Below are 26,188 nucleotides of genomic sequence, written 5' to 3'. Positions count from 1 at the left end.
GGCTCGCCACGCTGCTCCTCCGGGTGCGTTGGGGGAAGCCATGGTTAGCTACCAGGAGGGTAGGCTAACTAATGAGCTTCGGGTTCTCCAGGCCCGGATGCAGCCGCGCGTCGAGCTGCTTTGTCGTGAAAACGACAAGTTGAAAGCAGCTCGCGCCAAGGACATATCTGAGGCGCGTGCTCTTCGGGAGGAGAACCAACAGCTGGCGGCAGCTGCCGCCGACAAGGAGAAGGCCTTCAAGGCCCTCGAGGTTGAAGTTCAGGCGCGACTCGAGGCCCGCTCCAAGGCTGCCCAAGCTGTGAATGAACAGCTTCGGCTGGCCAGGGAGACTGCGCGAAACGCAACCGAGAGGGCTGGCAAGGCTGAAGCCGTTGCTGAGCCTTTGCGTGTGGAGAATGAGGAGCTCAAGGCCAAATTAGAGGCTCTCCAACGCGCTCATGATGCCTTGGCAATGGAAGATGCCAAGAAACTCCAGGAAATCCTGGACCAGAGGGGGGTGCTTGACCACACCGAGCGGAAGCTTAAGGGCGTCGAAGAGGCTGCCGCAAAGGAAGTTTTACTTGCCAACCTTAACAAGAGCGAAGCCGAACGCGCCCATAACGAAGCTCAAGCTGCCCTCCAATGGCTTCTTCGAGAAGCGTTGCCTCAGGTATGTTTAGTTTTATCTTCACGCTTTTCTTTTGTAAGAAAAGGTTCTAATACTTGTGTTCTTTGTAGGTTGTGCGTCGGGTCTTTTCAGAGACCTCTTACGATGATGCTATGACCGCAGCCCTCAACGCTTCTCATGAGGATGGGGAAAAGGCCGGCTTCCTGCTTGGTCTAGGGTTTGTTGAGAAAGGCGTCCCGCCTTCCAACTTCCCTTTGTTCGATGTGGATACCGAAGCCATTTATGACCAAGCATTGAACCAATACGCCGCCTTCCCGCATCCAGTGGTGGAGAAGGTGGACGAAGTAGCTGCTGCTGATGATGGGTTAGCTGTCCTCAAAGCGTTCCTCGAACCACCCCGTTCTTCTGACGGAGCGGGTCCAAGTGGAAGCGGCCCTGAAGCTTGATCCTGAAGATCCCTTCCCATTGCTAAGATAGACTTGTATAGTTTTATTCTTTTGGGCGGGTAGTTACCCGGCCATTCTTGTAATAGTTAATTTGTGAAATATAAATCTTTTTGCGTATAAGATTGTTATTTCCTTCTTTGGGTTCCTTGCTTTATAAACTTATGACTTGCATACTTAGTTTAAATTAGCAATTTTCCAAGTGTTTAGAATAAGAACCTTTGAACGTGGTTGATAATGGGTTAAAGTTTCGCTTCCTCCTTCGTGATTGTGCGGGTAGAACCGTCACTTGCACTTGGTAGGATGGCTAAACTTTAGCCTTCATCTGACCTGCGTGTAGGTTTTCCTTTTCGAAATTTCTAAGGCATTAAGATAAGTTAACCTTTGAACGTGGTTGATAATAGGTGTGAAGTTTTGCTTCCTCTTTCGTGATTGTGCGGGTAGAACCGTCACTTGCACTTAGTAGGATGGCAAAACTTTAACCTTCATCTGACCTGCGTGTAGGTTTTCCTCATCTTTTGAGGATAAGTTAACCTTTGAACGTGGTTGATAATAGGTGTGAAGTTTTGCTTCCTCTTTCGTGATTGTGCGGGTAGAACCGTCACTTGCACTTAGTAGGATGGCAAAACTTTACCCTTATCTGACCTGCGTGTAGGTTTTCCTCATCTTTTGAGGATAAGTTAACCTTTGAACGTGGTTGATAATAGGTGTGAAGTTTTGCTTCCTCTTTCGTGATTGTGCGGGTAGAACCGTCACTTGCACTTAGTAGGATGGCAAAACTTTACCCTTATCTGACCTGCGTGTAGGTTTTCCTCATCCTTTTAAGAATTTTGTTTTGGACCATTCGACGCGCGGTTGTCGATAGGTTAGTGTTCAGTTTCCTTTCATGATTCATGCGGATAGACCGGCACTTTCATTTAATGGGAGAATTGAACTTTTTCTTCAACTGACCTGCGTGAAGGTTTGCCACGTTATTGGGTTCGTGCGGGTAGGACCGCCTTCCCACGCAACGACTTTACGTAATGTGAATGCCGTCACCAGTGTTGCATAGTTTAACCGTTCGACGCGCGGTTGTTGATAGGTGGTTATTCAATTTCCTTTCATGATTCATGCGGATAGACCGGCACTTTCATTCAATGGGAGAATTGAACTTTTCCCCTTCAACTGACCTGCGTGAAGGTTTGTCACGTTTTGGGTTCGTGCGGGTAGGACCGCCTTCCCATGCAATGACCTCACGTAATTATGCGGTGAAAACCGGCATATTAGTGTTCAGAAAAGTATAAATGTAAAATCATCAGCTTCGATGTTCTTAAAGAGAATCATTTCCATTAGAAGTGGCTCTTGGCCTTTTGTTTACAAATTGGAATTGATTTACATGCAAACTGTGTAAATGAGCTCCCTTCCATGTTGGGATGGGAGCGCCATCGAGCCGATACGCACCTGGTTCGGGATCTCGTTCTTTACGCAGCATGTAGTCTCAATGTTGAAGCTGGAATTTTTATTCGTTTTCCCCAGCTGGGGTTCTACACGCATCCGCCTGCTCAGCCTTTATTGCGCCACGAGGTGCGCGAGCGTCCCATCTCTGACAAATGCTTCGACCATGTCTTTTACATCTATGCATTCTTCAGTGTTGTGGCCCTTTGTCTTGTGAAAGTCACAGTATTTGCTCCGATCAGCATCGTGACGATGTCGGATTATCGGAGGTTTTGGCCACGGGAGCTCTTCAGTGGCGAATATCTCAGTGACGCTTTTGGTGAGTGGCGTCCATCTGGAGTTTCGGTGCGGCTGTACATTATCCCTTCCGCCCACTCTATGTTGCAAGCCGGATGAGGTGTCAAAGTTTACCCTTGACTGCCAAATGCCTAGCTTTCGCTTTTTATTTAGTCTGGCGGTGAGGACGTTGTCCTCTCTCGTCCTCTGGGTGTAGAGATTTGTGCTCTGTGGGAGATCTTTACCCAGCTGCTTCTCCGTTTCCGCATAGCGTTTTGCTGCTGTCATGATGCCATCCCATGTGGATGGCATGCCATCTTTACCCGTTAGGGTGCGGATGAGCTCTGGGTCATGTGCGCCCTGGATGAAGGCAGCGCGAACAAGATCTTCGCTGATATTGCCCAAACTTAGCTTCTTTGAGTTGAAGCGAGTGATGAAGTTTGGCAGAGATTCATCTTCCTCTCGTATGCATTTGAGGATTGTCCATTGCTCCTCGGTATACTTCCGTTGCTGGCTGAAGTGTTGGCTAAACTTCTGTTGGAAGTCTGCCCAGTCGTAGATGTGGTTGACCGGTAGACGATCAAACCAAGCTCTAGCAGCCCCAACAAGCGTCATTTGAAACATGTAGCACCACGTGGGTTCCGTCCAATTGCTGACGGTTGCCCCCGCTATGAACCTGTTCAAATGATCGTCTGGATCAGATAAACCGTCATATGTGCCTATGTTAGGCATTTGTTTGGCACTCTTTGGGGCGATTGCTTCCGCAATGTCCCTTGCAAACTTGGACATTCCTGCATTTGCAATGTTTGGTCTGAACGTTTTGGAGAAGTCTCGTGGACTTCCACCTGTGCTTTTTGGTTTGAAGGCTTGTCCAAAATGCCTTTTCGGTTGGGATTCCGTTTCCTTACGCTTCCCTTTTGCCCTATGGCGAGGGTTCGCGTCGGAGTCGGATTCCTCCGAGTCATCCTCCCAGTACTCGAATTCGTCGGCCTGTTGCACGGAACGCAAGCGTTCGTCCAACTCAGCCTGGAATTCCTTTTGTCGTGACTCCGCCCATGCCTTAACTTCATCGAGAGTCTGGCGGGGGAGTCTTCGTTTCTCAAACTGGGTATCGGTGGATCCCAGTAGGCGATCATTTACTGCACTTGCCCCAGCTTTGGTAAGTGGGGTAGTGTTCGTAAAATTTACTTCACTTGCCCCGGCTTCGGTAGCCGGGGTAGTGTTCGTAAAAACTGTGTTGCCGGTATTCCCCCTAGTAGCTGGGGTTGTGGTTACCGGAATTTCTCTAACCATCTTTGTAGAAGTTTGAAAAAACTGGAGAAAATTGTAGTTCTAGCTTTATGCACGGATGGCGCCAATGAAGAAACACTAACCGGACCCCGGACAGATTACTGGTAACCTGGGGGTTGGAGAGATGTTTCCCACGAGGGGTTAGACCCTTGGAAGATGGTTCTTCTGATAACCTGCAAAACAGACACCGTGAGCTCGTCACTGAGAAGGGGGGGGGGGTTCCTCCTTGTGACCACCCTCCGGCGTGAGAATCAGACTAGATTGCTCTTTAAATATAAAAGTATATTAAGAGATTGCTAGAGCAGATATCAGGTATAATATGGTGATAATGTAGTAAGATGATGATAAGATGAGATGGTCATACCATTTGGGGTATTTATAGCCGAAGGTAGGTTTCCAAGGAGGTATGGCCGGCTGCTACAGTGTTCCTGTTCATCAACAGTAGCCTACGCACGTGCCCTGCTGGTAGTTGGTGGGTAGGTAGCGGCTGATAGTGACCAGGCCTGCTGTATACTATTCCTGTTCCACCAACTGACGGCTACGCACGTGGTATGGCAGTAGTTGGTGAGTAGGCAGCGGCTAATAGTGATACACTACAGGAGCATGCTGCTCGCCATACTGTATCAGTGAGCTGTCGTATCTCTGATCAGATCTTTCGCCCATACCTCGTCAGGTACAGTAAAAGATCCTTCAGTATACGGACTGGCTTATTTGGGCGGGAGTATTCCCCCTCCCGCCTCTGTGCGGGATTGCTCCCGGCTTGGCTCATTCCTTCAGGTGACACTGAATGATCGAGAGCTAAGTGCCTTGTGCGTGTAGCCATGCTGCGCGGGTGGCCTTCCCTAATGGCTTGTATCCGAGGCTGCGGGGACAGGCGGAGTCCTTCACCATTGGGAGGCATTTCCTGCGGGACCAGCTTGCGTACTGCGCGTAAGGACGTCACGTCTCTGAGCATGGTTGGTCCTGCGGATCCAGTTGGTCTCTGCGCAGACGTCCCTGTTTAAGGTGAGTCTTGCGGGTCCAACTGGACTCTGCTGGGACCTACCTCTTCAATTATATTCACATCATCAATCCTATAACTTCATTTTCTTTGTTTTTTTTAAACCCTAATCTCAAAATTCTCTGTCGTTAGTGTAACACCCCGACCAAAGGCGGATTATACATCGGGGCGCCACATATTGTTTCATTACTCGTGACACTATTGGGTGTCAATATTTAATAAATACATTCATTCGCGCACGCGCAAAGTAGACATAAGATAACATAAATCATCATAAATCAGTATATTATAAATTATAATATTCGAACAGCAATAACTTGTCTTGATACATTTTAATCTAGGTCCAAAAGTAAAAACGTCCTATGTGTCCACAAGCTCCAAAACAGCTACTGCAAACCTGAACATGTGTTAAAATAAACGTCAAACACTTGCGTGTTGGTGAGAAATCAAGTTTAATACAATACATAGATAACAATAAATCTGCGCGCAACATGTGTATGTCTGGTTTTCAACAAGGGTGTAATCTGATCGGGACCAACTCTAAGATTCATAAGACTGCCAGTGCTCACAATTGAGCTCACAAACAAGACAAACTGTGCATGTGTAAACAAAAGAGAAAATCATAAACGATAGTTCTCCCGTGTTCATCTAATGGTACCATGAGAACTGCGGAATAGACCGACAAGACGGTTAATGATCCACACATACAAATAAACAGCCAAGTCTACGTCCTCAACACATGGGATACTGCGCGACTAAAGTTCATAAACAGTTTAAGACTCTTAAGTTTGTATGAACACATGAACATCCCAAAACATTAAAAGCAAAAAGGGATTAGGTACGAGATTACTCACTTGATAAACGATGCGGTGTAAGATAAAGCAAGAACCAACTTTAAACAAGCACAAGTTAACCTATAAATAAGATTATTGTTTTAATGATTTGTTTTAAGTCTTGATTATAAGTTAGCATAATTAATAAGTAAATTATTATATATAATATATATATATTACCGGAAAAGCAGGGCAGAACAGGGAGGAAGACGGAGGCAGAGAGGAAGACGGCAGAGAGAGCAAGGAGCAAGAGAACAGGAGAGATTAAGTGTTTTGTGTGTGTGTAGTGTTAAAATATTATTATTATTTATAGGAAAACCCTAGGAGACATAATCCCTAGAAAAGGGGAAAAGATCTTTAACAGGATCAAGCAAAAGATATCAAAAAGCATAAGAATCCAAAAGCAAAAGATATGGAAAGATATGGCAGCTGCAGGGGGCAAGATAAAGCTGACAGGGAACAGTAAAAAGCATGGGCGGATCAGATAAAGGTACTGGTCAAGCATGGCAAAAGCAGATCTCCAAAGATTATGTCAGTCACTTTATCTGCCAACCAATGGGGTTGGTGCGCATGCTGCGCTGAAAGTAACTTTTCAGACATAAAGCAGATTAGGTCAACAGCTCAAAAGATAAGACAACTCAAAAGCAACGGCTAAATTAAACAGAAGAAAACTCAAAGGGTTAAACGTGAGAAGGCATCGAGCGCGAAGGCAAAAGTGCGCGAGCGCGAAGGCAGACAGAACCAACCTTAACGCGTCGCGGGAAGAATTATATTTCTAAGCGCGCCGCGGGAAGAACTTCAATTCTAAGCGCGTCGCGAGAAGAACTATATTCCTTAGCGCGTCGCGGGAAGAACAGTATCCATAGCGCGCCGCGGGAAGAACTAAAATCCTTAGCGCGCTGCGGGGACAGTTCGTCTCGCGTATCGCAGTAACAGGTGGTCTTCACGCAGGCTTCCTTGTAAAGAGTCTGGCGCGTGGAGCTGCGCAGACAACCTTAGGCGGGAAGGAACAAAGGACAAGCAAAGAGTTAGAAGAAAAAAGAGGGAAACAAGGCGTAAGGGCGGGACGGCGACAAGAGGGAAAAGAAGGCGGAAAGAGAGAAGGAGAGGGACGGGACGGCGGAAAGAAAGAGAGAGAAAGAGGCGGGAAGGAAAATATATATTATTATTAAAAGTAAAATATAAGTATAAATATTAAATCATAAAAGAGAGAGATCGGGTAAGAGAAACGGGTACCTGGGTCGGGTCGGATCGGGGCAGATGTTACAGTCTCCCCTACTTTAAGAAATTTCGTCCCGAAATTTATCTCGAACTAGGTTGCGCAGAGAACAGGTGCGGGTACTTGATCTTCATTTGATCTTCCCTTTCCCATGTAAACTCGGCTCCGCGCTTGGACTCCCAGCGAATTTTCACGATAGGGATACGACTGCGCTTGGTTTGCTTTACCTCGCGATCCATAATCTCAACAGGCTTCTCAACGAAATGCATAGTTTCATCAACTTGAACTTCATCAAGTGGAATGTGAAGGTTCTCGTCAGCTAAACACTTCTTGAGATTGGATACATGGAACGTTGGATGCACATTACTGAGCGCGAGCGGCAGGTCAAGTCTGTAGGCAACTTTTCCCACACGCGCGAGAATCTTAAATGGTCCAACATATCGAGGAGCAAGCTTACCCTTCTTCCCAAAGCGGACAACACCCTTCCAGGGCGACACTTTGAGGAGAACAAGATCACCAACTTGAAATTCGAGAGGCTTTCGCCTACAATCTGCGTAACTCTTCTGTCGGCTTCTGGCAGTCAGCAGATGATCACGGATCTTGGCGATTTTATCGGTTGTCTCTTGAACAAGTTCGGGTCCTGTGATTTGAGCTTCTCCCACTTCGTTCCAACAAATCGGGGAGCGGCACTTACGACCGTAAAGTGCTTCAAATGGGGCCATACCGATACTGGAATGATAGCTGTTATTATAAGAGAACTCGATCAAAGGCAGGTGCGAATCCCAATTACCTCCAAAATCAAGAACACTAGATCGGAGCATATCCTCAAGAGTCTGAATAGTTCGCTCAGACTGACCGTCAGTCTGAGGATGATATGCCGTACTCATGTCCAAGCGAGTTCCTAGCGCAGATTGGAGAGATTTCCAAAAGCGAGATATAAAACGGCCATCGCGATCGGATATGATGCTCAAAGGAGTACCATGGCGGCAGACAATTTCCTTGACATAAAGCTGCGCGAGTTGCTCAACACGGTAGTTTTCACGAATGGGCAGAAAGTGAGCAGACTTAGTCAAACGATCCACTATTACCCAAATGCTATCATGTTTGCTTGCTGTCAAAGGTAACTTGGTAATAAAGTCCATCGCTACACATTCCCATTTCCACGTAGGAATTTCTGGTTGTTCGAGCAAACCAGATGGGCGTTGGTGTTCAGCTTTCACTTTAGAACAAGTCAGACATTTAGCTACGAACACAGCAATATCCTTTTTCATACCGGGCCACCAATAAGTAATGCGCAAATCCTTGTACATCTTATCAGCGCCAGGATGAATAGAATACCGAGATTTGTGCGCTTCACTCAGGATATCAGCGCGAAGATTCTCATCAAAGGGAATCCAGATGCGATTAAGATAGCAGAGAATTCCACTCAGATTAGGGACAAAGTGCGCTTCCCGCGCCACACGCTAACTCGGCGCGAAGGTTACCATTACTGATGGATGCGCGCTGCGCGTCACGAATACGCGATTCAAGGTTGCTTTGAATCGGCGCAAAGTGAAGATGCGTGCGCGGCAAAATACAGTTAAGTTGGCAGGGTTTTCGGCTGAGCGCATCGGCTACCACATTAGCCTTACCAGGATGATACCGGATCTCACAATCGTAATCACTGATGAGTTCGTTCCATCGGCGTTGCCTCATGTTAAGTTCCTTTTGATCAAAGATATGCTGAAGGCTTTTATGGTCAGTGTAGAGGATACACTTAGTACCATAAAGGTAGTGTCTCCAGATCTTCAAGGCAAAAACAACTGCACCAAGTTCGAGGTCGTGAGTTGTATAATTCTTTTCATGAACCTTGAGTTGCCTTGATGCGTTAGCGATAACCTTGCCTCGTTGCATAAAAACACAACCGAGACCTTGGTTGGAGGCATCGCAGTACACGACAAAATCATCATTACCCTCAGGTAGCGCAAGAACAGGAGCTTCACACAACAATCGCTTGAGCGATAGAAAGGCTTCTTCTTGCTTCGAGCCCCAAATATATGGTTTACCTTTGTGCGTTAGAGCTGTTAAAGGCAAAGCGATCTTTGAGAAGTTCGAAATAAATCGCCGGTAGTAACCAGCTAAGCCCAGAAAGGAACGGATCTCAGAAGGAGAGGATGGCGTAATCCAGTTCTTGATTGCTTCAATCTTGGATGGGTCGACATGAATACCCATCTTGTTAACAACATGGCCAAGAAACTGTACTTCATCCGACCAAAATTCACACTTCTTCCGCATAAGCCTTTGGGCTTCGGCGCAAGACATAAGTTTAAGACCGCGGGAGGGTTTTTTCGCCGTAGATATGAAGATCACCATTTTCTCGAGGTATGCGAATCATCTTCTTGGCGCAAATAACTTCGGCGCGATTATTCGAGAGCCAGTCCATACCAATAATAACATCAAAGCTTCCAAGAGGCATAGGGATGAGGTCAATCAGAAAATCGTTTTCGTTAAGGTTAAGCGTGCAATCTTTAATCACAGAGTTAATTAAAACAGTTTCGCCGTTAGCCAATTCAACTGAAAAATCTTCTTTTAAATCGTTGCGCGGTCGCGCAAGCTTCTGCTCGAAGGCGCGAGAGATAAAACTTCGATCGGCGCCAGTATCAAAAAGTACGGAAGCATAAAATCCGTTAAGCAAAAATGTACCATTAACTACGTCATTATTCGCTTGCGCTTGGTGCGCGGTTATGTTAAAAGCTCGTCCACACGCGTTACTTGGTTCGAAATCTGGTTCACCGGATTCGCTTGCGTAATCTGAACTTGTAGCCTTGGGCACGCGTTCCGGAAATGACTGGGATCACCGCAGTTAAAGCACGATCTGGGTCGTGGGTTTTGGTAGATTGATTGTGGGTTCTGCGGGTAGACTGGTGGTGTTGGCGCAATTGGATTGGCGGGAAGGACTCTACAGTTCTCAGTAGTGTGACCAGTACGGCCACATCGGTTACAAAGTCGACACGGGGTTTGGGTTGGGTGGTGAAATCTACAGGTTGGGCAAAAGGGATGGTTTCCTGTGTAAGGTTTCTTAGGTGGCGGGGCAGGGAGTGCGGGATTGGTTAAGGCATAGTTGTGGACTACAGGAGGTGTTGGGTAGGCTGACAGTGGGTTAGGCGCGTATACTGGAGGTTGGTAGGCGGGTTGCTGGACTATGGGTGGGCTGGTAAGCGCGTAAGCTTGTCTGCGCCTACGTTTCTGGTTATGGTTTGAGGGTTCAGGTTTGGTTTCTGCGGGTTCATGGACAGTTTTGGTGAGTTTGGTCTTCTCAGTTCCCCGCAGGAACAGGGTTCCTGCTCTGACATGGTTGTCGCTGAGCACAGCGGCCAACTCGATGGCGTCAGAGAGGGTAACTGGGTTTCTGGCCCATACAGAATCTTGGATTTCCATGGGGAGACCCCCAAGGAATTTCTCTATGGCTCGGCGGGAAGGGGTAACAAGGTGAGGGACAAGCAGGCTTAGTTCATGGAAGCGCGTCGCGTACTCGCGCGCTTCTCCACTGTATTGCTTCAGGTTCCAAAATTCTTCCTCCAGGCGCTTTACTTCGTTGGGAGGGCAGAATTCTCGCGTCAAGAGATCCTTAAATTCCTCCCAGAGTATGCTGGAAGCAGCTTCTGCGCCACGCGCATGGGCTACTCCATTCCACCATGTAAGCGCTCTGGATTCCAGGACACTGGAGGCATATAGGGTTCGTCTGTCATGAGGGCATTGGGTATGGAGGAAAGTGTTTTCAATCTTTTCGAGCCATTGGAGCATCACGGTGGCTCCTTCAAGACCTGTGAACTTTGGAGGGTTACCCGCGTTAAAGGACTTAATGTTGTAACTGGAGGTGTTGGTATTGTTTTGGCTCAAGGCTTGGGCTATCGCGGCGGCCATTTCCTGGGAACGTTGCTGTCTACGCATGCGCGAGGCTTCTCTTCTCTGAAATCGGCGAGATAGCGGAGGCATTCTATAAAAGTTTTAATTTTTAGTTAATATCTTGGTTTTATCGCAAAGTTTTAATCTTATAAAGCTTGGTTTCGCAGAGTTAGATACTATCAAAAGTTAAAGTAAAATAAATGACTTTAAATGCAGACTTAATTAAAGTAACAAATTTGAATCGAGAATCGACAATTCATGTATCACCATGACTTTCCGAATTCCCAATTTAAAATATACGAGCAAACGAGTATTGGAGATTGACGATTCATGTATCACCATGACTTTTCAATCTTCAATATAAAATATACAAGAAAATGAGTATTGGAGGTTGACAATTCATGTATCACCATGACTTTTCAAGTCTCCAACCTCAGAACATAATCGTAAATGGAAATTGAAAATCAACTATTCATGTATCACCATGACTTTTCGGATTTTCAAATCCAACAAACGAATATGTAAGTAAAATCAATAAAAATCGAAATTCAACAAAAATCGAAATATCGCGGAATAAAACAAAATCATATACTGCGCAGGCGCGAGCATATTCATAAATAACGAGTAATTAACAATAAGCGCGCAAACATGAGATTTCTCTCATGCGCGAGAGGGGACTCTTAGGTATTCTAGGCCGTTACGTCTAACCACCTATCCTAAAGTCAACGAGCTCTGATACCAATCTGTAACACCCCGACCAAAGGCGGATTATACATCGGGGCGCCACATATTGTTTCATTACTCGTGACACTATTGGGTGTCAATATTTAATAAATACATTCATTCGCGCACGCGCAAAGTAGACATAAGATAACATAAATCATCATAAATCAGTATATTATAAATTATAATATTCGAACAGCAATAACTTGTCTTGATACATTTTAATCTAGGTCCAAAAGTAAAAACGTCCTATGTGTCCACAAGCTCCAAAACAGCTACTGCAAACCTGAACATGTGTTAAAATAAACGTCAAACACTTGCGTGTTGGTGAGAAATCAAGTTTAATACAATACATAGATAACAATAAATCTGCGCGCAACATGTGTATGTCTGGTTTTCAACAAGGGTGTAATCTGATCGGGACCAACTCTAAGATTCATAAGACTGCCAGTGCTCACAATTGAGCTCACAAACAAGACAAACTGTGCATGTGTAAACAAAAGAGAAAATCATAAACGATAGTTCTCCCGTGTTCATCTAATGGTACCATGAGAACTGCGGAATAGACCGACAAGACGGTTAATGATCCACACATACAAATAAACAGCCAAGTCTACGTCCTCAACACATGGGATACTGCGCGACTAAAGTTCATAAACAGTTTAAGACTCTTAAGTTTGTATGAACACATGAACATCCCAAAACATTAAAAGCAAAAAGGGATTAGGTACGAGATTACTCACTTGATAAACGATGCGGTGTAAGATAAAGCAAGAACCAACTTTAAACAAGCACAAGTTAACCTATAAATAAGATTATTGTTTTAATGATTTGTTTTAAGTCTTGATTATAAGTTAGCATAATTAATAAGTAAATTATTATATATAATATATATATATTACCGGAAAAGCAGGGCAGAACAGGGAGGAAGACGGAGGCAGAGAGGAAGACGGCAGAGAGAGCAAGGAGCAAGAGAACAGGAGAGATTAAGTGTTTTGTGTGTGTGTAGTGTTAAAATATTATTATTATTTATAGGAAAACCCTAGGAGACATAATCCCTAGAAAAGGGGAAAAGATCTTTAACAGGATCAAGCAAAAGATATCAAAAAGCATAAGAATCCAAAAGCAAAAGATATGGAAAGATATGGCAGCTGCAGGGGGCAAGATAAAGCTGACAGGGAACAGTAAAAAGCATGGGCGGATCAGATAAAGGTACTGGTCAAGCATGGCAAAAGCAGATCTCCAAAGATTATGTCAGTCACTTTATCTGCCAACCAATGGGGTTGGTGCGCATGCTGCGCCGAAAGTAACTTTTCAGACATAAAGCAGATTAGGTCAACAGCTCAAAAGATAAGACAACTCAAAAGCAACGGCTAAATTAAACAGAAGAAAACTCAAAGGGTTAAACGTGAGAAGGCATCGAGCGCGAAGGCAAAAGTGCGCGAGCGCGAAGGCAGACAGAACCAACCTTAACGCGTCGCGGGAAGAATTATATTTCTAAGCGCGCCGCGGGAAGAACTTCAATTCTAAGCGCGTCGCGAGAAGAACTATATTCCTTAGCGCGTCGCGGGAAGAACAGTATCCATAGCGCGCCGCGGGAAGAACTAAAATCCTTAGCGCGCTGCGGGGACAGTTCGTCTCGCGTATCGCAGTAACAGGTGGTCTTCACGCAGGCTTCCTTGTAAAGAGTCTGGCGCGTGGAGCTGCGCAGACAACCTTAGGCGGGAAGGAACAAAGGACAAGCAAAGAGTTAGAAGAAAAAAGAGGGAAACAAGGCGTAAGGGCGGGACGGCGACAAGAGGGAAAAGAAGGCGGAAAGAGAGAAGGAGAGGGACGGGACGGCGGAAAGAAAGAGAGAGAAAGAGGCGGGAAGGAAAATATATATTATTATTAAAAGTAAAATATAAGTATAAATATTAAATCATAAAAGAGAGAGATCGGGTAAGAGAAACGGGTACCTGGGTCGGGTCGGATCGGGGCAGATGTTACAGTTAGATCAGTTTTGGTTCTTGGAGATTTAATTCCGACTGTGTTTGGTTCTTGGCGATTTGAACCTTTTTGCATTCAATATTTCTTCGGATCGATTGGAACCCAGCTCTTTTCTCAGCGATTTGGTGTCCGTTCTTCTACAATTGTTCTTCCATCAGTCTTCCAAACCAGGTTCGTTCACACAACGTTTTTAATTTTTTGGTTTTGACTTTTGATATGTGTTAGGTAAAAACTATATGATTAATATTGAAAATTACTGGATGCTTTCTGATTTTTATTTATTTGGCTTCTTATTCCAGTGATGTGGTGGAGATCACAACCACATCAGCAATTGTATTTATGATGTATGCGTGATGTTTCTTACATCTGATTGACAAAAATGTGTTACGTGTTTATTGAGGTTTTGGTTAATGTTAACAACCATTACCAATGGGCCTTAATTAAAAACAATCTGGTTTTAGGGTTTTAGAGTTTTATTTCTCTGTTTGTTTTTATATTCATAGGTCATAATTTGTATTCATCATTTTATATACTTTTGTTTGGAAACACATGTACTATTTGATTTACAAATTTTCATTTTTGTTGTTTTGGTTTTTATTAGGATATATTTTGGCAGCCAATTGAATCATATTTAATCCAACACACAATGCCCCATTCTTTTCCAATATGCTTCTTGAGCCGACATTATCAGATGGTGCACTTAGTTTTTTCAAAATGCTGCAATTTGATGTGAGACTTTTCCAATTAGCAATGCTATAAAAACTGCATATTAATAGATAAGCAGTTTTAAGTAGAGGTGGCAATGTGAGTGGGTTGAGTTGGATTTGGGTGATGAGTCAGGATGGGTATGGGGTTAGAATGGATTTTTAAAATAGAGGGTTAAGATGGATATGGGTCAAGATGGGTAAAGTTAACCCATCTTGACCCAAGTTAAGGTTGACATACAAAGGGTTTTAAAAACCCCTCAAAAGAATATTAAAAAAACTATTAAAAAAATAATAACTCAAAAATTAAATAAAAAACGCAAAATGTAAAATAACTAAAATGTTCCCCCGTCATCCTCGTTCATTAAAAAAAACGTTTTATACCGGTTCAGGTTCGAGTTTTTCGGGGTTTTTTTCGGTTCGGTTTTGTTTTTTTTCCATTTCGGTTGGTTTCGGTATTTGCTCGATTTCAATGTTTTGGTCGGTTGCGTTTCAATATTTTTGTTTCGTTTTGGTAAACTTTTTGATTACATTTCGTTTTTCTTTGTTTCGTTTTAGTCAGTTTTTCGGTGTCATATCGGTTTTTTTGTATCGTTTTGGTCGTTTTTCTATTTCGGTTGAGTTTCGTTTCAGTTTTTTTGTTTCGTTTTGGTCGGTTCGGTGTTTTTGATTCGTTTTGATCCGGTTTTTAAATTGCATTTAGTTTTTTTTTATGTTTCCTTTTGGTCAGTTTTTCAGTTTCAGTTCAGTTCAGTTTTTTTGTTTCGTTTCGGTCGTTTTTCTATTTCAGTTCAGTTTTATTTCGGTTGTTTTTTTATCTCAGTTCAGTTTCGCTTCGGTTTTTTTGTTTCGTTTTGGACGGTTCAATGTTTTTATTTTGTTTTGGTCAGCTTTTCAGTTGCATTTCGTTTTTTTTTTTGTTTCGTTTTGGTCGTTTTTCTATTTCGGTTCAGTTTCGTTTTGTTTTTTTGTTTTGTTTTGGTCGTTTATCTATTTCAGTTCAGTTTCGTTTCGGTTTTTTTTGTTTTGTTTTGGTCGGTTCAGTGTTTTTGTTTTGGTCAGCTTTTTATTTGCATTTCGCTTTTTTTTTGTTTCGTTTTGGTCAAATTTTCGGTTTCATATCGTTTATTTTATGTTTCGTTTTGTTCGTTTTTCTATTTCGATTCAATTTTGTTTCGGTTTGGTCGATTCGGTGTTTTTGTTTAGTTTTGGTTAGCTTTTCGGTTGCATTTCGCTTTTTTGTTTCGTTTTGGTCAGTTTTTTGGTTTCATTCCGGTTTTTTGTGTTTCGTTTTGGTTGTTTTTCTATTTCGGTTCAGTTTGGTTTTTGGTTTTTGTTTCGTTTTAGTCGGTTCGGGGTTTTTGTTTCGTTTTGATCGTTTTTTGGGTTTCGGATGAGTTTTGTTTCGCACGTGATACTTTGGGTATTTTGAATTAGATAAATTTTGGATAACTTGGATATTTTGTTTTGACCCATTTTAACCTATAAATGAAGCTCACTTGTATATTTCCAACCCATCCTAGCCCACTTAAAGAATTTTTATGATCCATCCTAACCCATTTTAATTTTAAAGTTTATCCATCTTGACCCAAAACAATCCATTTGGGTTGGGTTTGCCACCCTTAGTTTTAAGTGTTTGGATAGAGGCAAATTGATTATCTCTATCTGCTTTTGTTATCAGTTTAGGAGTTTGTTATTCAAGCTGCATATGTCTTATTAGTTTACCTCTTAAATCCTTAAATATATAAAACAAAGGCTTACTTTAAAAAATTCTTAAGTAAAATTTACAAATAATGCTCATGCTTACTTCAAGACAATAAAGTTATCTTAATAGTTAAGCTTCCACATTATGACACAAAAACAAGGCTAGAATCTTTAGAGAATAAACTATTGATAAAAAAGAATTATATTAATCATGCTTTAACTTCACATATAGAAAGTAAAGCAAACAAAGAGTTCTTATTTCTTAACTAATTGAAAATCATGGCAACGTATTTTCTTTCAGGTGTGGAGACTCTTCAAGTCTTGGACATGATATTTTGGATGTAGATGAACAGGTTCGCCTTTTGTATCTTTTACAAGTTTTGAGTTTTTATTAGGACCATATTGTTTAGTGTCAGATAAACCAAGATGATATGGTACAACTATAATATTAAGTAAACGGGTTTTGTTTCATATAAATGATAAAACAATTGGATGGTTGTGAATCTGTTTTATGTTGTCTGTAGGAAGAGTCAACTCATTGAATGTCAAACAAGTGAGATAAAAACTGGTTTATGTTTATAAAAATAATCTTACTTTAATAATAGTCGTTTTTTTTTCAATCAAATTATTCAGGAGGAGTATATATGAAAACCCCTTTTAAGATAGTTTTTTTAATAATGAATGTCAAATAATCTTACTTTAATAATAGTCGTTTTTTTCCAATTTATGGCATCTATATTCTTCTTAATTCTTGCATATGGGCATAAGAGTTTTGAGTGTAACTGGAAAAGAGAAGGGTGTAGTGGACCTGTTATAATTTGATATGAGTATTAAGTTTTTTGATATGATGCTGTGCAAGTTTTCGAATATATATGGAATCGGCCCATTTTGAAATTCATTATGGAATCCAACAATTTTATAGTTTTAGATAATTCATTGGTTAACATCTACAAATTATACCTTTTTTCCATTAATATTAATTACATTTGATTGAGTATGTAGTTTTAGGAAAGTGTGAATGGGTCATTGATCTTTCAAATGCCTTGAATAGCCTTACATAATGGCCAGTGTATGATGATCACCGCCTCGATATGCATGTTTCTATCCATGTTTTGTCTAACGACTTCAACGTATTACCATGAATGGCATTTTGGTAAAGTAGCATTTCAAGCTGACCAAATTTTTCAAGGCCTTTAAAATTAAAGCTACGTTTGTATTTTATGACCTCAAAAGTTTAGCATGGATAGTAATATGTCAAAAGCTATATTGGTTTGACCTTTTTAGTCACTGATTATTAATGTCATGTATCAAATTCCAACATTTGTTCTTTCAAAATTTGAATGTTAAGAAACATCAAAGTTTTATTATAGTACTATAAGTTATAAAAGATATGCGTTATAAATTATATTGAAATCCTATCAACTTTAAATATGTTTGTTCGACGTTTATCCTCGAAGTTTGACCAGATCAGTCATTGGCACATCAGCTCTAATTATTTTTCTTTTTCATTCTCCGCATTAACATAACTAAAGAAACGTGTTACTTTAAGTAACTAATCATGCAACTTTGTCAAATTAACTGTAAAATTAGTATATGAAAATCATTTAGAAATTTTCTACTTCTAGATTTCGGATTTAATATATGTATCTTGAAATTATTGTTTATTGTTGGTTCTATAATCTTTCAGTTTATGGATGATGCCTAACCCATTATATTAATATGGTATTATGCAGATTTTGAAGTATCATAGGCACTAGCATTCGTATGCGCGACTTCTTGATACCGCTGATGAATAAGATCAATTATTTGAAGTAGAATCACAACTTGAGTTCAGGAGCATGTTAGCTAATCTCTCTTTACTTGTATGCTTTTGTTTAAATTTAGTTAGAGTGCAAGTGCCATTTATATTCTTTGTATGTTATGATTTTTGAAACTTCAAGTTTCTTGCTATCAGGTGTCATTTGTTGTTGTGTATAGAAAGATGAGGGCTAAATTCTTTTTGCAGATACATGGCCACAAGATGACAAGGACAAGCAAACCAAATCTGACCCAAAACACATAACAAGTTGAGGTGGTACAAGGTGATTGAATTTGTGGGTAAGTATATTGGTCATTTTAGTTAACATGGTTTCATACTTTCATGTAGGGGTTTATAGCTGTTAGACATATTTGTAGGTACTTTAGGCTATTTTGGGGTTACACTTAAAAGTTTATTCAGTGAGTGAAGACAATTCTTACAGATTCCTACTTTTGCTATGAGTTCTTCTCGTATTTCTGAAATTAGTGCATTGTTACCTTTGTGATGATAATTTTTCTATAAGCATCATTTCTTTTACTACAATTGGGCTTTTATATTCAAAAGAAGTAAACCTTCAACTTCTAAATAAATACACCTGAATTTTTTTTATTTTCCGATAATGTTTTTTTTTTAACTTATAAGACTTTATAATACATCTTGACCCATCTAAAATCACAATATTATTTATCCAACCCGTGTGTCATACGGGTTTTTAACCTAGTATGTATTATAATGTAATATAGATAAGTATTGATCTTACTTTTAAATGGTTTAGATTAAGACATCGTCAAAATCCTAAATAACAAAGGCTTACAAATAGCTAAACGTGTAAATCATTTATACATGTTGCATAGATGTCTAATTATGGTGATAATTTCTATTAACGTTTATACTATTTGTCCCAAAACGTTCACGTCTTTATGACTTCTTACACTTCATAGCTTGAAAATGTTTTACGCAATAACTGATCTAGTATAACAAAAGAGAACATTAAAACATATCCAATATTCTTCATCAACCGCACATGGATTTCCATATTACTTCATAGTTCATACTTCATACTATACCTGTGGATTGGCATTGCATGTTTGTTATCTGAAAACCATAAGTGATCAAACTAATTAACCACGGTTCATATCTAGATCTATCTTGTCTAAGCTTGGTGTGTACAAGAGTTCAAGAGCTTCACCCGCATGCAAATTTGTCGAGAACTTCAGTTTCCTGTAATCTTCGTAAGTGATAGGGACGTACTTTCGGGGATGCTCGTCGTCCACATCTTCTGGTAACGGTTCCACAGCCCCTTTTGGTCCTAAAAGGAACGATGCGATTGACACTCGTAACTTAGTTTCTTTGCATTGCACCCTATGTTTCACGTTGTAGAATCTTCCATTGCTCCATATCTTCAATTTCGTCAAATCAACAGTACCATTTATATATCACTACTTCATTATCAGCTTAAAACATATATGTACATTAAAAAGTGGTTTAAAGACTTACTGTTGCCATGTCACCGATGTTAACAATAAGAGTTTCAGGCCAGGGGTCGACAGGAATAAACTCGCCAGACTTGTTCATGACTTCTAAACCGCAAACGCCTTCATCGTCTTGGAGGATTGTGAGGAAAGCAGAGTCTGTGTGTGTTGGGATACCTGGGAGTCCAACACTTTCAGGGGTGAAGTTGTATTTGTTAAGCTTGAACATGCATGGCCAATTCTCTATTCCAGTATTTTCAGTTTTCACCCCTAAACCTTCAGCTAATTTCTTTACGATCACCACAAAAAGCTCATGCACTGCTTCAACGTATCTTATGATTGTATCTCTATGACATGGCAAATCATTGCATGAAAACCCATAATTTTACTTACAACATAAGTAATTATATATTCTTAAAATATCTTTTAATTTATATAAATAACATAGTAGTTTTTTACTACATTTACCCATAAATTTTCTATGACGGATAAATTTTATAACTAAAATCCAATAATCACTAACGGATTACTGAATAGCTTTTGTTAGTCAGAGTACTTGACGCGAGAAGCTTTCTTGGTTTTTTGACCCTCTACGTTGTCTCACTAAAGTATTTAAAGTTGAAAAAAAGAGCCAAGTTTGCAATTTTTGGGTTTTCCGACATGCTATATATGCCACTATCGATCGCTAGTGAGTCTATTGAAGAGAAGTGACAGAGGAAGATATTGATGGGTGGTTGAAAATGACTATAAGGTCACGTGTTATATCCGTGATTCTTCATCACTCGCTCTCACCGTATCTTTCATCATTCACCCACAAGACTAGCCTATGTTATAATCACAATTCTCTATTTTTTTTATTAATTATTAATATTAAAAAAAAATTAAAGAAACAACCTAACCAATAAAATGGTGACACCCCACCAATTGAGAATCATGTGCATGGCCGGGACCATTCTCACAATGAAAAGAGAATGATAAATTGGGATTTTTTTTATTATTTTTTTGAATTATATTAGTTAATATAATCTATTACTTGTTAGGGTCTAAGGACATTTTTATTTAGGAATGACAAAGGCATTTGAATCCTCAGTAAATTATCAAGTATAATAAAAAGCTACTGTACATAGTTAATTATACAACGAGAAAAAAACAAAATGAAATTTGGATTTTTCATTTGCATCTTTGCATGTGTTTCGTTATGTTTGGCCTTTTTTCTTTTCCTTTAAAAATTAATATAACAAACAATACCGTGTTAATCAATCCAACGGCCCGTGTATGTAGTATCGAAAAACAGAAGTTGTTGGATTGTTCTTTGATGTCAACGTTCGTGATGGTGAAATCCAAAACAGAGAGATAGATACCTTTGATGAGGTGTAGCATCCAGTTGAGAGCAAAAATCGTCCACGGCAAGACGGGTATCCATGTCGTAAAAGCCGAATGATTCGTGCACTGGATTTGTGATCCTCGGAGCCGCATATCCAATTCCTTGGATGGCATGGACATTCCTTCGCTTCATCTCCATTGGTAACTCAAAGAGTGATCTAACCACCGCCTTCATCTCGGACATCAACGCCACCGGAAGGATCTCGTGGTGGTTGAGAAGCCGAAAACAGCCCCACTCTTCACACGCGGTGGCGATGATCAATTTGGATGTTTGGTATGGGAAATCATGTAGATCGATCACGGGGATATTGGCCATATTGTGTTAGCTAAATTTTAGCTGGTTATACTTTGTAATTTATAGGAGGGAGTTCAAGTGTTACAAATACTGATTTTAAAATTATCTGTCGAAGCAAATTTTATTTCCATGGGAACTTGTTAAACCATGTGATATTAGTAGGGGTGTTTTTCAGGTTAGTTTTTTGGGTTTCGGGTCTCAAAGTTTTAAATCCAGACCCGAATTCCAACCCAAATCTCTCATAGTTTCTTCGAGTTCAGGTAATTCGAGTTCGGGTTATTTCATATTGGGTTAATCGGGCTTCAAGTATTATAGGGAAAAAAACTAAATTGTTAAATTTACATGTAACATATTTTCTTTACTCGTAATGTAATAAACCAATAACAATACAAAAATAAACCGACAGAACATCCTAAAAAGAGTAAAATTTAACAAAGTTCAAACATAATAAACAAGACCAACTAATCTCTACTATATATAATGGAGGAGTTAAGGACCTCTTAATTTTTAAGAGGTATAAATATTTTTACTTATGGTACTAATCTTAATGCATGTTTTATGGAAGTTAAGAGGGTGGTTTGGTCTTTTAATTTAGACCCATCAACGACTTTAATGGTTTTAATTATGTTTATAGTTTTTACCCCTTAGTAATTACCTTTCCACCCTTTCAAGTTACATATATATTTTTCTATATGTTTCTCTTTTATCTTTTTAAATATTTTGAGTTTTAATAAATTTCGAACATCCAATTGCGATATGCTTATTTTTGTATACGTTTCGATGTAAATTTTATTGAATTTTAATATGCGCATCATAACGCATAAGTCCTTGTTGCAATGTACAAGTCCATTAAGATAAATATTTTTTTTCTGATTAAATTCAAAATTTCAGAATGCCCCTGCAATTTTAAGATATTTACTTTACCATACCCACAACATTTTATTTTGTTTTTTGGTTTTTTGTCTTGTATCTTTCAAGATATATTTTTTACAAATTGCAACGTACCCTCACAAAGTTCTTATTTTTGTCTATGTTTCTATATAAAGTTTATTATCAATGCGTAGTTACAATGTACCAGTCGTAGCTGCATAGACGTACAAGTCTTTTAAGAATATATGTTTTTGTAACTTTTGATTACTTTTACAAACCAAACCTCCATATAAAAAACCAATGATGTGTTATTCTTGGAGATGCGCATATGCGTGGGTATGTCACAATAAAATTTATATGATAAATATAAAGAAAAAAATAATAGTATCATTCTACTACAAACTTGATACGTTAATAAAATATATTCAAAATTAGTTAATGTACCTTTTAAATGAATACTAGTATTTGGACCCGGATGTTGCGACGGAACCGTTAAATCGAAAAAGGACGCATGTGAAAACATTAATTATGCATGCGTGTTGACTTTTGAGGTGTGTTAACTCTCAAATTCTATATCAAAATCCTACATCGAGTCAATGTAAAAACATAACACTCTAATCAAAACAACCTTTTTACAATCTGTATATGAACTGAGAACAAAATAATTAGAAAAGAAGAGGTTTTTAATCATCAAATATTAACCTAAATTAGTAATAAATTACAAATAGAGAGTCATGATGAGTAAGAAGTATTTGGAAACTATATAAACTGATCAAACGGAGGATTACTGGATTAGAAAAAGGAAAGGTAAGAAAGAAAAGAATAAAAAGCAAAAAAACAAAAAAAATCAAAAATATGAAGCTCACATGTGAAATGTAGATAAGTGACTTAACCCATAATATGTAGCAAGGAATGGTACCTGAAGCATTGATAGTAATATAAAAGTTCTATTGAACAGTAGAAATCATCTCACAACCAAAATCTGCATTTTAATATATATATATTAATGTCATTAAAATAAAAATATTGTTTTATTTTTTTATTTGTATTACAAATTATATAATAATTTAATTGATTTACTTTCTTAAAAAAAGTGTAATCATACCTTTTTTTTAACTACGATGGAGTTGAATAACTTATAATAAATCATTAATATAACAACTTTTTAAAAAAAATGGGTTTTCAAAAACAATCTTAAAATAGAAAAAATAGCCACGAGTTTGTCTTCCACAAAACCCGATAAAAATACCCCTTGAGTTAACTATGTAAATTCGAAAAATATTTTTAATCAAAATGAAAAGATTTTCGTTTATGCATTTTGTTCTGTTCTAGCCAATTCGTAATTGCTCATATGCAGATTATATTGACTGTAAAACTTATAGTACATACTAAACTAATTGGTAAATTGTATTTAAATTTCTTTGGTTTCATGTGAAGGCGAGCAAGGTTTAACTTTTATGACCCGAAAGAGAATGCAGAAAGGAGAATAATTTGACGAGTAATTCACATTTATATTTTAAAATTCAAAGTTAACTATATATTTCTTTAAGAAAATTAGATTTAAATAATTTCAACAATAGAATATCGGCAAATAAAAGTCACAACTAATGAAAAGTCAGCTGACAGTCCCATCTTTTAATATAGTTGCTCCCAACATCCGCGGATAACAAGATCCTAACACCGTCAGTCGTTGGTCGCTGGAAAAGGATTTGACGTGGAAACATAACATTTTCGCCGGAAACTCAATTTGAAAACCACCACCTGAACACCACCATTGAGCACCACCACCTAAAAAGGTTGAGTTTTCCTATCATAAAGGAATTTTTCGGTAAAAAATGTTTTTCCGGAGACCAGAGATGTTAGGATTGTTTTGGTAACGGATCGTTATATTAAAATATGAAACCGATCAATAGATATTTCGTTAGTTAAGGCTGTTATTTGTCAAAAGTTAATAGTTTAGATTATGTAAATCAAAATTTCCTACTTTGTAACATTATTTAGGTGAACATGCCCGTATTTAAAATTCAAAATTAGAACAATTTTGAAATACAACAATAATGGTCAATAAAAGTGCTTATTTTATTATATTTTTTCGAGTTAATCATATATCGGCGTGAATGAACGACGCCTATGATACACCACATAAATGCAACTAACACAAATAAGAAAAATCAAGAATAAACGTAATAATTATTTGTAAACTCTTATACGAATAACATGACTAACATAACTACTATACAATATCCAACATGATTAATAAACTAAAATGCTCAACTATCGCATTGTGAATTGTAATCGCCGCAGCAACGCGCGGGTTTGATACTAGTCATTTTCAGTATGCCATGATTAGGGTGTTGAATTATAGTTGCTTTTAGTCATAAATTGTAAATTGTAACATTGATGAACAATGAACAATCGATGCATAATAGGTAGAATGAGAACAGTTGATCTTGACTAATTTTTAATAACGTCAATGGATAAAACATAGCCTATAACACCTAAAAATATATATGGTTTTAAAAGTAAAAGTTTATTCAGGTTTTTCGGGTTGACCCGAATCCTAGAATTCGAACCCAAGAATCACTTCATATAATCTCATAATCATCAAACAATCGTCAATCGATCGTTAATTTGATCATTGATTTGATCATATGAACAAAATATGGAGAGTCTGCAACTGGGTTTCTGTAAAACTCAAAATTGATTAATTGAAACTTCAAATTGATGATTAATTGGACCAATTTCAAAGTTTAATTGATCAATTAGTTCAGCAATTTCAATTTCAATTGGCAATTTTATCAACTGACATGTGAGCAACGATTGATGGTTGTGTCGGAAGAAGATGGTGGTCGCGAAGGTGGATGGCGGACAGAATCGTTGAATGGAGATGGTGAAGGTGGACGAAATCGATGGGAGAAGAGGTTGTCGGAGGGCGGCTCGCGTAATTGTGATTTTAGGATTAGGATGGTTATTGAGAATGGACGTTCCAGAATGCCGCGTACCTCTTGTACGATAAATGATTTTCGTATTCTATCCTTTATATATATATATATATATATATATATATAACTACACCCATAAAACAAAAATCTCTCATTTGGTGATTGAGAGTCATATCTCACAAATCGTCTCATTTTGTATCTCCTCCACTACACATAGTTTTAGGCTATGTGTAGTGGAAGAGATACAAATTGGGACGAATTGCGACATGTGGCGCCCAGTCATCAAATGGTAGGTTTTTGTTTTTATGGTGTAATGGTGTTGTAGCCCATCCTTTATCATGTCACCTCTTTTTAACACGTCACATTTTTTTAATATTTTCTTTTTATAAATAAACTAAACAAATAAAAAACCATTAAATCAAATAATTAAATAAAAATACATTAAAATTAAAAAAGGAATACAAAAAAAACTAATATCCGTAATATTTGTGCATTTTTTCAACATGTCGTCGATGCAATAATGTGGCCTTTTGGTGAAACCCGTCTGCTTTGAAGGATTCGTAGTTTTTTTTTAATTTGTCGCAATTCCAACGTCTGGGCTTGCTTTTCATGATATTTGTTGGATTCTTTCATGTCCTTTACCATTTCCACGGTATGTGTATCGAAACGACCGAACACCTCGTTTAAATGTTCGACTTCTTCACTGGCCGCCGTATTGAATCGTGACGACGACGAATTCTCCCCCTTTTTTTTAACTATTTTTTCTTGCTCTCCAGCGGGGTCGAGCCAACTCATGTATTTCATCGGCGTCATCTAAATTAACCGCGCCGTGTTCGTTAACGAGGTTGAAGTTACGAGCATCGGAAGGTGCGTTTGTTGTGCTCGAATTTGTCGAAGACGATGTCTCGACTTTTTTGAAGCTTGGGATGATGCGCCGGCTCGTTGAGCGACCGGTGCGGTGGGTGCCCCATTCCATTTCGAGCATACCCTGAGTTTTTCCCAACAACTTAAATGCTTAAACGCTTTCCCGATCCACCCTTCGGTTTGCCCTTATGTTCGAAAGTCGTTAACGCTTTAGATTGGATGTCGGCGTCGTTTTGTCCGCTACGCCAACCGGTCCCACGCAAGTGGCTGTATATCCCAATAAATTTTTGGCATTCCGAATTAATGGCCTTCCAGTGGATTTGAACCGCTTCTTTACCCCGATAGTCTTCGGATTTACCCGTTAGCGCGAGCTAAGCTTCAAATACTTTCCTCTAAAATATCCCGACAGCTTGAAAGTTAGTTACAAATTAAAATTATTTGTCACAATTAATACTTA

General features: G+C 39.3%; 1 protein-coding gene across 1 annotated transcript; it reads right to left on the bottom strand.

Annotated features, from left to right (window-relative positions):
- Positions 1-18,996: 18,996 nt before the first annotated feature.
- On the bottom strand, positions 18,997-21,166 carry LOC143628420 (2-oxoglutarate-dependent dioxygenase DAO-like). The gene is made up of 3 exons (XM_077098027.1): positions 20,739-21,166; positions 19,403-19,724; positions 18,997-19,305 (listed from the first exon to the last, which is right to left on the bottom strand). Exons 1-3 carry the CDS (start codon positions 21,074-21,076, stop codon positions 19,027-19,029), a joined length of 939 nt encoding a protein of 312 aa, XP_076954142.1. The 5' UTR covers positions 21,077-21,166; the 3' UTR covers positions 18,997-19,026.
- Positions 21,167-26,188: the final 5,022 nt, after the last annotated feature.

The sequence above is a fragment of the Bidens hawaiensis genome, unplaced genomic scaffold, assembly GCF_021521415.1.
Source record: "Bidens hawaiensis isolate Kalapana, Puna unplaced genomic scaffold, B.hawaiensis_p1.1 tig00004973_1, whole genome shotgun sequence".
Classification (NCBI taxonomy): domain Eukaryota; kingdom Viridiplantae; phylum Streptophyta; class Magnoliopsida; order Asterales; family Asteraceae; genus Bidens; species Bidens hawaiensis.
This window is presented reverse-complemented; position numbering and strand designations above follow the sequence as displayed.